Below are 12487 nucleotides of genomic sequence, written 5' to 3'. Positions count from 1 at the left end.
ATTTTTTAAACTTCAAAATAAATACCACCAAATTATCATCTGCGATCTTTCATACTGGCTAATTTTTTGAGCTCTATTTCCTTATTGTAATTCCCACTAATCTTATCTCTTTATTTCCGTTGTTTCAGTTTCGTTCCAAAGCAGAAGCAACAAAAGCATTGAACCTGACAGGTATTCAGTACAGTTCGGATAAACTTACACTCCGACGACCAGACAATTACGTTTCTCCTCGAAAAGAAGCAGGGAGTGGAGATGGGAAAAAAGGTGAGTATATGATTTTTTTTTTGTGTCTTATTTAATGACAGACATACATACATACATCATTATAGACCGTTATGCCTTTCAGCGTTCAGTCTGCAAGCCTCTGTTATCATCATCATCATCGTTGACCCACTCCAGTTTCCCAGGTGTGGTATACGAGCCCCTTCCATTTTGTTCTGTCCATGAACCATTCTTCGTTCACAATCTGCTCCCAATCCTGACCTCTCTCCTCTTCATCCTTCCTCACTAAGTATGTCCATTTTTCTCTAGGTCTGCCCACTGGTCTCTTTCCCCTGATTTCTCTTTCATACTTCTTTCTTGCAGACCTGTTGGCACTCATTCTTTTCACATGACCAAACCACTTCAGTCTTGCCTTTTGGATCTTCTGGAGTAAGGAGTCTTCTAGTCCTACGTCTTCTCTGACTTTTTCATTGCTGATTTTATCTCTCCTGGTCTTCTGGATCATTGTGCATAGGAACTTCATTTTTGCTGCTTGGAGTTTTGAGTTGTCCTTTCTTGTTAATGTAGCGGTTTCCAGGCTGTATGTGAGGATAGGGGTGTAGTATGATTTATACAGTGTCGTCTTGGTTTTGAGTGGTACTTGTTTATCCCATAGTACTTGTCTTACTTGGAGGTAAAAATGTATTGCTTTGCTGATTCGACTGTTTGCTTCATATTTAGCTAAGTTATCCTTGGACATTATACTACCCAAGTACTTAAATTCTGTGACACTGTCCTGCTTAGTGCCATTTAGCATGATTTGCAAGCCTCTGTGAATTTACTAAATGTTGCCACAATCCCCTATTTGCAACTAGTGCTGTGGCCTCATTTAATTCTATACCTCTTATCTTTAAATCGTTAGAAACTGAGTCTAACCATTGCCGTCTTTGTCTCCCTCTACTTTTCTTACCCTCCATGACTGAGTCCATTATTCTCCTAGGTAACCTATCCTCCCCCATTTGCCTCACATAACCCCACCACCAAAGCCGGTTTATGCGTACAGCTTCATCCATCGAGTTCATTCCTAAATTAGCGTTTCCTCATTCCGAGTACCCTCCTGGCATTGTTCCCACCTGTTTGTACCAGCAATCATTCTCGCTACTTTCATGTCTGTTACTTCTAACTTATGAATAAGATATCCTGAGTCCACCTAGCTTTCGCTCCCGTAATGCAAATTTGGTCTGAAAACAGATCGCTGTAAAGATAGTTTTGTCCGGAAACTTCCTTCTTACAGAATACTGTTGATCGCAACTGCGAGCTCACTGCATTGGCTTTACTGCACCTTGATTCAATCTCGCTTACTATATTACCATCCTGGGAGAACACACATCATAAATACTTGAAATTATCTACCTGTTCCAGTTCTGTATCACCAATATGACATTCAATTCTGTTGAATTTCTTACCTACTGACATCAATTTAGTCTTTGAACGGCAAATTTTCATACCATACTCTTTGCACCTGTTTTCATGCTCCAATATACAGTAGAACCTCGATAATTCGAAATCGGTTAATTAAAAATCCCACCTAATTCGAAGAAGGTCTCGTTCCCGGAAACATGAGATACAGTTTTGCATTTATTTAAATTGTTTAATTCGAAATATGGATAATTCATAATTCGAAGTACAATGTTGGCCCCATTACCGAAATTTAGATTTTTAATTCGAAAGTGCCTTTACATTTTAAAACAGTTGTATGTTACAGAGTAATTTCAACTCGAAATTTATCCGCGTCATAATAGAACGCGTGTTTTGGAACGTGGAGTGGTACCGTAGCTTTCCACATTTACACTCACTTCGGTGGATCTACAGTGCGCTTCATGATTACTAAGTTGAATGAAATCGGAATTCTTTTGTATTAAAACTTTTAAGGAACGCCGTAATATCACGCAACGGGCAGTGTGCGGGAAAACAAAATCCGCAAGCACTGGCGATGCCGACAGTTGACGAAAATAATAATAATTTTTTTTAAAACGTGGCTCATATAATAAATTCGTAGGCACCGAACAATATTGTCATTGCCGATGAAACTGCATTACTTTATTTTAATGCGAGCGCAAACAATCATATGGTTTTAGAGGAGAAAGTGCCAGCCGTAGAATCGTACTAGTGTGAGGGATGGGGGTCATTGTAGTGCGTTGCAATCGCAATGCACATGGAAGCGAGAAACTTTATCCCCTCGTCATAGGAAAGATCGATAAGCCACAATGTTATTGGCGTCGGGCACTTTCCATGCCAGTACAAAGCATCTAAAAATGCAAACAGTACAGAAATCCAAAAAATAATGCATTTGCATAGGGGAACCAGCATAATTTATCCTCGTCTTTGAATTGTGTGATTTTTTTTTCTTTCGTTAGGTGAGGTTATGTTTGTAAGTGATTTACCCAAGTGCATTATTTGAACATTGTAAATGCACCTTGTTGGTTACATGTTGGAAATAGTTTTTTCCCCATGGCATTTGAAAGGTTTAAACCGTGAATCGAGGTGATTGCATGTATTAATGAGTCTTAGAATACTTTGTGACGCGGCAAGTGTTTACATTTCTGAAGTACAAGAGAAGTGCCATGGCGGGAAATCGTACAAGGATAGTCATAGGAAAGTTCGATTTTATGGACATCGGGCACTTTCTGTGTAAATACAAGGCATCTAAAAGGCTTACAGTATTGTAATTCAATGAATAAAGTATTTGCACATGGGAGCCAGCATAGATTTCTCGTCTTTGAATCGTGCCTTTTTTTTTTTTTTTTTCCTTGCTCTCTTTCTTTCTTTCGTTGCGTGAGGTTATATTTGCCAGTGAGATGTCCAAGTGCATTATTTTAATACTGTAAGTGCACCTTCTTGGATACATATTGGAAATAGTTTTTTTTTCATGGCATTTAAAAGGTATAAACTGTGAATCAAGGTTAACTGCATGCAGTAACGGGCCTTTGAATATTTTGTAACGCAGCGAGAGTTGGTACTTCTGAATTGCGAATTGGCAGTTAATTCGAAATCATGTAATTCGAAGTCCGATTTTTGAGTCCCAACGACTTCGAATTAACAAGGTTTTTACTGTATTAGACTGCAGGCTTTCCGCACAGTTGGCCATTAAGACCAAGTCGTCAGCATAGGCCAGACTGCTTACTACATTTCCACCTAACTGAATCCCTCCCTACCACTTCATACCTTTCAGCAGATGATCCATGTAAACTACGAACAACAAAGGTGAAAGATTACAGCCTTGTCTAACCCCTGTTAGTACCCTGAACCAAGAACTCATTCTACCATTAATTCTCACTGCAGCCCAATTGTCAACATAAATGCCTTTGATTGATTTTAATAATCTACGCTTAATTCCATAGCTCCCCAGTGTGGTGAACATCTTTTTCCCTCGGTACCCTGCCATATGTTTTCTCTAGATCTACGAACCATAAACACAGCTGTCTATTCCTCTCGTAGCATTTTTCAGTTACTTGGTGCATACTGAAAATCTGATCCTGACAGCCTCTCTGTGGTCTGAAACCACACTGGTTTTCATCCAACTTCCTCTCAACAACTGATCGCACCCTCCCTTCCAAGATGCAAGTGAATACTTTGCCTGGCACACTGATCAATAAGATACCTCGATAGTTGTTGCAATCTTTCCTGTTCACTTGCTTATAGATAGGTGCAATTACTGCTTGTATCCAATCTCAAGGTACCTTACCAACACTCCATGCTAATCTTATTATTCTGTGAAGCCATTTCATCCTTACCTTCCCACTATATTTCACCATTTTAGGTCTAATTTCATCTCTTCCTGCTGCTTTATGATAGTGGAGTTTATTTACCATTGAACTGAGGTGGCTATTGGATATTCTCTCTCTTCCTTTGCCCCACAGTTGGGCATCCAATCTTTTTTGCACTGGTTTCGACTCTTTTCTTCCCTTCACATCTCTACAGTCAGCTGACCAAGTAACTCATTTTTGGCGATCTAGCTATGATATACCACTCAGGGATTAAATTATATTTTTACGTGAATCCGACTGAGAAACGCACCTCTTATTTTTTCAGTATATCTGCATGTCTATCGGGTCATTAAATCAAAATATAACAGATTTTTAAGTTCAATTATTCATCATCTATTATGAAATTACCTTAAATTAATCTTATAATTTATAAAGAATAATAATAATAATAATATGCGAGTATAGAACCAATCTCGAGTGTGATAAGAAAGAGAAGGTTAGGATTTATTGGACATCTCATGAGGATGGATGACAGTAGGCTGATGAAGAAGATACGGAATGCAACCTGCTTAACTGGAAATAAGTGGATGCAGGAAGTCAGAGAAGATTGGGAGACTATTGGCATAAAGGAAAAATATCCACTGATGACAGTACAGGATAGGTCCAAATACAAAAAGCTCGTGGAAGGTCACAGATGGACAGACACCGGGATCCAGATTCAGATCACGGAAGCCGAGAGAAAGAGGAGGAGTGAGAGAATGAAGAGGTATTGGGAAGAAAGAAGACGTACCGAACAAGTCACTCGTGATCCTCAGGGGTCGTAACGAACCTAATAAATAAATAAGTTAAATTCTTAAATACTAACTTTATTCAAAATTATTTTAGCATGTTGGGATAATATTCTAATGATTCTTTTGTACAAGTAGGTATCATTCAAAATAAGAAAATAAATTTATTGTCTTGAAGTTATCATCTTACTCATAAGTTTCGATTCAACATCATCAATCATTTTTACCATCATCCAAGGTCTCATCTTCACAGATAAAATAATTTCTTCCCTATAGTTTCCTGCAGAATTAAATTATTTATGGAAGTTCTCTTGACCTGTCATGGATTACATTCTACATCTTCTCAGTCTCATATAAAAGAAAATTAAAATGTTTAATTCTGTAGGCTGACATAAATAATTCCATCATTCCACCTGGCTAACTCAGAACTAAAGAAATATTATATTAAGAATAAAATAAAATGAAATTCTTTGGGACTAACAACTAAGAGTTGTCAAATTCTCATTAAAATAATAAATATTTACATGATATTGTGTTTTATATTAATGAACGTTAAGAATGTGTACAAACTTTAAGAATATGTAAAATCATTAAGAATGCTTCTTTTTGATTCGACATCTGATCCATGTTTCATGCTGTTCATGACTTTCATCAATAAACGTAAGCAGAGTATGCAATGTTTCACATCTGTAGCTTTCAATTGCTACCTAAGCTAATATACCAATAAAAAATATATAAAAAATATATTATTATTAATCATAACTGGCCATATTCAAAATATTCCCTAAGAAATATGCAAATCTTCTCCAATAAGATTTCAACAAATTTGTGAATAGGTTATATTAAGGTCGTAATGCTTCATAAATTCAATCATATGGTTACTAATAGTCAAGGAATACCATAGATGAAACTTCCAAACTCGTAAATAGCAATAATATAACACTATGAAGACACTGCCGTCAATGATTTGCTTTTTCAACTTAAATCAGTTTAAATATTAAGTAACATGTCAAATTGTCTTAGAAAATGCCATCATTATTCTTTCCTATAGGTTATCTGGAGTTATTTTTGATGATCGTACTTTATTATTAACCTGCAAGTTCACTGACCAAATGTCATCAACTCGTATTATAAGTCAACCCAATTTACATGCCGCTATTAGCGTCAAATATACCCTGATCCATAACTGCGTTACATAAACTAACATCAGTTAGCCTAACGTAAATTTTTTTCCTTATTCGTTGTCATATTTGTCATAATTCCTCACCTAGTATATCAACGAATGTATATTATTCATAACATTCACATTTCTTACCTCATATTTCCGTCATGTATGACTTCACAGCAAATATAAACATCCTTAAATCTGTTCTAAGTAACGCTCAATTCATAAGATTCTGTATCTCATCACAATTAATGTTATAGGGATCAACAACTACCATTCATATTGATATGCACTTCTTTTATCAAAGTACGAACATATTAAGGCTGTATCTACTTACATTTGGCAATAAGTTGACGCCGTATACTATCTTGATAACCTACAATTCAATATGCTTCATTTTCACATTTCAGATATCTCAGATCACATTATGCATGGTATAATTCTTTGAAAGAAACTTGAAAATTGCTAGCAAAGCAATTCATTGGCAAGTATTATCTTCCCTATACATGGGCGTGTTTATATGTTTTGGAAGATTACCTAAATCCATCAGTTAAACATCACTATTAGTACACTTGCGCTGAAACTGCACATTGAGATCATCTCTCAAAGATATATCGACCTATCTCTTATAACACCATCAACAACTTGCTACTAAATGAAATATATATAATTAAATTTTGTATAAATTTTGTGAAACCTAACTTATTCCGCCTGCGTTTCTGGACTGGGACAGCTGCTCTCTCGTTCTCCTACAGGGCGGTCATCTCTGGATTACAGCTGCATCATGCCCGGGCTGCGGTCTCAAGTCTCGGGTCCGTACAAATAGCTGGTTGGATTACCGCCAGACGTCAATCCCATCTCCAGTTTAGTTGGCCATCCTGTTGCTCTCATAGACATGCATAAGAAACATATTTAAAAGCATCATTAGTTTCATAATCTTGCTATTTACAGATCTTCCTTGAATTATGATATGAGTAAAACAGTGGAATCGGAGGTAAGGCTTTTTGCGGATGATGTTATTCTGTATAGAGTAATAAATAACTTACAAGATTCTGAGCAACTGCAACGTGAGCTCGATAATGTTGTGAGATGGACAGCAGGCAATGGTATGTTGATAAACGGGGTTAAAAGTCAGGTTATGAGTTTCACAAATAGAAAAAGTCCTCTCAGTTATAATTACTGCATTGATGGAGTGAAAGTTCCTGTTGGGGAGCATTGTATGTATCTAGGTGTTAATATAAGGAAAGACCTTCATTGGGGTAATCACATAAATGGGAAATGGGATTGTACTGAGCTCGATAGCTGCAGTCGCTTAAGTGCGGCCAGTATCCAGTAATCGGGAGATAGTGGGTTCGAACCCCACTGTCGGCAGCCCTGAAGATGGTTTTCCGTGGTTTCCCAGTTTCATACCAGGCAAATGCTGGGGCTGTACCTTAATTAAGGCCACGGCCGCTTCCCTCCCATTCCTAGGTCTTTCCCATCCCATCGTCGCTATAAGACGTATCTGTGTCGGTGCGACGTAAAGCAAATAGCAAAAAAAAATTTAAAAAATAAAAAAAATGGGATTGTAAATAAAGGGTACAGATCTCTGCACATGGTTATGAGGGTGTTTAGGGTTTGTAGAAAGGATGTAAATGAGAGGGCATATAAGTCTCTGGTAAGACCCCAACTAGAGTATGGTTCCAGTGTATGGGACCCTCACCAGGATTACCTGATTCAAGAATTGGAAAAAATCCAAAGAAAAGCAGCTCGATTTGTTCTGGGCGATTTCCGACAAAAGAGTAGCGTTACAAAAATGTTGCAAAGTTTGGGTTGGGAAGAATTGAGAGAAAGAAGAAGAGCTGCTCAACTAAGTGGTATGTTACAAACCATTATTCTCGTCATTATTCCATATTGAAAAATAGCTGATCACAAAGTTTATACAAGGAGTAATTTTAATACCACCTATTCAATACAAATTTATTCCACTATAGTGTGGTTAAATACACATGGAAATTATCAGAAATTTGAAGTACATGTTTCGCTCACTTCAAATTTCTGATAATTTCCATGTGTATTTAACCACACTATAGTGGAAAAAATTTGTATTGAATAGGTGGTATTAAAATTACTCCTTGTATAAACTTTGTGATAAGTGGTATGTTCCGAGCTGTCAGCGGAAAAATGGCGTGGAATGACATTAGTAGACGAATAAATTTGAGTGGCGTTTATAAAAGTAGGAAAGATCACAATATGAAGATAAAGTTGGAATTCAAGAGGACAAACTGGGGCAAATATTCATTTATAGGAAGGGGAGTTAGGGATTGGAATAACTTACCAAGGGAGACGGTTTAATAAATTTCCAATTTCTTTGAAGTCATTTAGGAAAAGGCTAGGAAAACAACAAATAGGGAATCTGCCACCTGGGCGACTGCCCTAAATGCAGATCAGTATTGATTGATTGATTGATTGGTTATGCCTATGTTGAGCAAAGTGGATTATGACTTCGCAAACGTTAATATTTTATATTGCCTTGTTTTATGATTAGATACCTTAAATTAGCGATTTTCAACGTCTCCTCTAATAAATCTTTGATAATCTCTTGTTCAATCCCAATCTGCGCTCAACTGTTCACTTCGTCCCCTTTTAGATATTCGTTAGATATTAGATTTACGTATTCAAGAAATATAGCATTATAACTTTATATTGCAACTTGTTTTCTCAATAATTTAGGAAATATCCCTTTTAAATCTGCTGTTTTTCTTGCATATATGTCCTCTCGTAAATCTTCGTCTGGTAACTCAATGCGATGTTCCACTGTTCCTACTGTTGATTTTAACAATTTAAAGTTACTGCATTTATCTAAATTACGGCTACTTGGATTCCGTTGGTCTGTACTTTCTTTCTTCATATTTACGGCCTGTTTGATTCCACATATCTGTATGTTATATTTTGTATTTTCTGCCGCATGATTTCTGACACTCAATCGCTATTTACGGAAAAATAACGATTTTAACACCTCGTTTCCAAATAATCAGGACAATGAAATGGTACACCATCCTTTCCACTTCTCAAGCATAATTTCACCAACATCATTTTCCTCCTCCCCTTGAGCTCAGAATTTATATTAGGTAACTGGGGAACATAGTAAGCGATTCCCCTTTTGCAATCTTAATACTGTAGCGAGTAGAAGATAAAGTGTGAACTCTTTAAGTTGTTTACTATTGGCCAGGATATTAACTGTGGTGTCTTGCCTGCTAGAGGCAGCACCATTGCTATTTGATAGTTGTTATCTGTAGTTGTAATATGTTTTATGTTCAGTAGGGTTGTTCAGTGATGACAAGAACCTAAGAGTTGTGTATCATGAAAATGATGAACATTTGATTTGGTGATATGTATGAATTATTATTCAGAAACTAAGCTTAACCCGCCAAAGGTTCCATTTGTCCATTTTAGGAGGAATGACTTGGCTTACGACTGCAATAGTGCATCAAATGTAAATTTGCCTTGAAATGTTCCTTGTATTAGTGTTTCCGATAAGCTGAGTACAGAAATCATCAATGAAGAGATGTAAAGCACAATGTGATTCCACTCGAAATTACTCTGCCAGTAATGCAGGTATGTGTAAGGAAGGGTGACAGAAATTTCAGGCTTTCTCAGCTGAAAAAGACTTTGTTTGAGAAATTATGGAAAAGTGAACCCATTCAAAACTTTTTTCTCAAGAAATCACGCTGTCCCCATGATAAGCAGTAAATAAGGTAAGAAAAGTGGGTCTGTTGGTTTTTGGTGGGCCTCTGAATATTCTGTAACATGATCTGGCAGATATTGAAACCAACCCCAATTTCTATCCAGCATTTTCATTGAAATCAAGCATATTCTAAAGAGAAATATTTACGCGAATAATCCCCGCACCCTAATTTTTAGGAAGGATCGTTTTGAAAAAAAATGAAATGAACTAAAATTCCTTCCATTGAAAGAGTGACATAGGCATAAACAAACATTTCATATCACTCCACGAGGTCCATGTGGTCATTACGCAAATATGAACGTGTAAATTTACGGATATAGCTGCTTTGCCTGAACATATTTGAGACGATAAAAATACATTATCACTGCTATGAAATATATTTGCCATGAAAATTGGGAAGTAGACCTAGGTATTTCATTAATCTGAACTTGCAGTAGGCTCGAATCCCTGTAGATCGGAAGATTCGTTGTCTCTTGCATCACTAGAATCCTCTCCTGAACTACGTACAAATTCGTCACACTCTAAAACACTTTCCACACACAGTCTATTTTTACTCAGATAGTAACACGACCGGTGGTGGATAATTCTTTTCGTGAAATGTAAACACTTGAAAAAGACACACCGGTGAACACTGACGTTTGTTGTGCGATTCAGTCAAACCTTGTTAATTCAAACTCTTTGGGAGGCAAAAATCTGATTTTGAATTAACTGCCAACTCGTGTTTTAGAAATGCCAAACCTTGCCAAGTCACAAAATATTCAAGACCCGTTACTGCATGAAACTAACATTTATTCACGGTTTAAACCTTTCAAATGCGATGGAAAAGAACATTTCCAAAATTTATCCAACAAGGTGCATTTAAAGTATTCAAATAATGCACTTGAATAACTCAGTAACAAACATAAGCTCACACAATGAAAGAAAAAAGGACCATGATTCAAAGACGAAGACATATTATGGTGGCTCCCCTGTGCAAGTGCTTTATTTTTTGGACTACTGTACTGTTTGCATTTTTAGATGCCTTGTACTTACATCGAAAGTACCCGACTCCCTTAAAACATTGTGACTTATCAAGCTTTCGTATGACAATGGGAGGAATTATTTTGCTTCCGTCTTCATTGCAACACAGTTCAGTGGCCGTATCTTCTTTAAAAACAGCCGTTTTGGCTAGGCACAAGAAAACAATGCAATTTTATTAGCATTGACAGTATTATTCGGTGTGTATGAATTGTTTATAATTTTGAGCCACGCTTTTCCGTCAACTGTGGGCATCGCCAGTGTTTGCGGATTCTGCTTCTCCGCACACTTGCTATTATGTGATATTGTGGCGTTCCTTAAAACGCTGAATACAAAAGAGTTACGAATTCACTCAAACTTAGCAACTATGAAACACACTGTTGACACAACGAAGAGAAAGGAAGTGCAGAAAGCTTTGAATTTAAATTAGTCTGTAAAATACTGTTTGTTCTAAAAATTTAAATGCAGTTTTAAATTACAACTCTGAATTGGTTTCCGTTTAAATGTGACATATGGGAGCAGTTTTCTTCCATCTGCGGTTACACAAAGCATAACTGTACATCCACTATTGAAAACTTGCCAACCATGTCGCACCCCACCACACCCCAATTTTGTGCCTCAATTTTTTTTTTTTTTATATGCGGGGATTATTCGCGTAAATATGGTAGTATCAGCATTGAATTCACGATGCAAAGTTACAAATTAAAGCAACTTCACTTAACTTTTTTTTTTCCTCCAATAGACTTCTTGGGTTTTGATACTAGTCGAGGCGAGCCTTTGCTGGCAAAGTGTAATGTTAACAGTGCACTTTGTCTTCTAGTATGGGCTAGAACAAATTTGTTACTTTCATTGATCTGTCTCATCTTCACCTTGGCTTTGACAATATGAAAGTGACTGAGGTATGAGCGATGCAACACCCGGGAAACTAGAGCTGGAAAATGATGATGATTATGATGATAATGGTGATGATGGCCATGGTTAAAAGTTTTGAGTGAGCTATATAACCTCACATTGCATGTATCCAAAGTGCTGTGATCTTATCGTTAAAACGGATGTGGCTCCTCGTCTCATATATCTACAGTATCTTGAGGATGATGAACAGAGAGAAAGAGACAGTGGCAATCCATTTGAAGATTGGATGGAATCCTGATTTCAAAAGGATACTGTGACGTCCTTGTAACAATTAATAGGTGACCAACTCGAGTTCTCTGCTCATAGGAATAATCCTGTTTTACCAGTAAATCGTCTAATCATTGAATTGCAATTTTATGCAATGGGATCATTTCATCAAGTGATCAATGACGTTAATAATATCGACAAATCAGCAGTAAGCCGAATAATACATGAACTCTCCAGTGCAATTGCATCTTTAGCACTCGAGTTCATCAAACTTTCCCTCACACAGAGAGAACAGACAAAGGTTATTGAAGACTTTTATTTAGAATTCAGAGATTTCCAGGAGTACTTGGTGCTCTGGATTGTACTCACTTAAGGATACAGTCTCCTGGATGGGGGAATGGAGAACTATACAGAAACAGGAAAGGCTGTTTTTCTCTAAATGTTCAAACTGGTAATGATTCCAATTTATTGTTCAGAGACATAGTAGCAAGATGCCCTGGTTCGACTCATGACAGTACCATATTTCATGAATCTCATGTGAAGGCACGCCTGGAAATGAGAGAAATTGAAAATGGGTTCCTTTTAAGGGATGGCAGTTGTGGAAGTATTATCTCCTCACCTCTCTTCAAAATCCTGTAATGCAGGCAGAGCATTGTTATAACATAGTTCACAAAGCCATAAGAAACTGTGTTGAGAGACAATG

At 37.0% G+C, this 12487-nt stretch overlaps 1 protein-coding gene across 2 annotated transcripts in view; it reads left to right on the top strand.

Annotated features, from left to right (window-relative positions):
* The window catches only part of LOC136875964 (uncharacterized), a 672636-nt gene that overhangs the window by 469322 nt on the left and 190827 nt on the right, over nt 1-12487 (top strand). For both annotated transcript variants that reach the window (XM_068228419.1, XM_068228420.1), the window contains one exon: nt 129-264. In XM_068228419.1, the coding sequence (XP_068084520.1) occupies nt 129-264 (136 nt within the window). The remainder of the gene's footprint in view (nt 1-128; nt 265-12487) is intronic.

The sequence above is a fragment of the Anabrus simplex genome, chromosome 6 (assembly GCF_040414725.1).
Source record: "Anabrus simplex isolate iqAnaSimp1 chromosome 6, ASM4041472v1, whole genome shotgun sequence".
In the NCBI taxonomy this organism is placed as follows: Eukaryota; Metazoa; Arthropoda; class Insecta; order Orthoptera; family Tettigoniidae; genus Anabrus; species Anabrus simplex.
The sequence above is the reverse complement of the archived record's forward strand: the minus strand, read 5'-3'. Positions and strand labels throughout refer to the sequence as shown.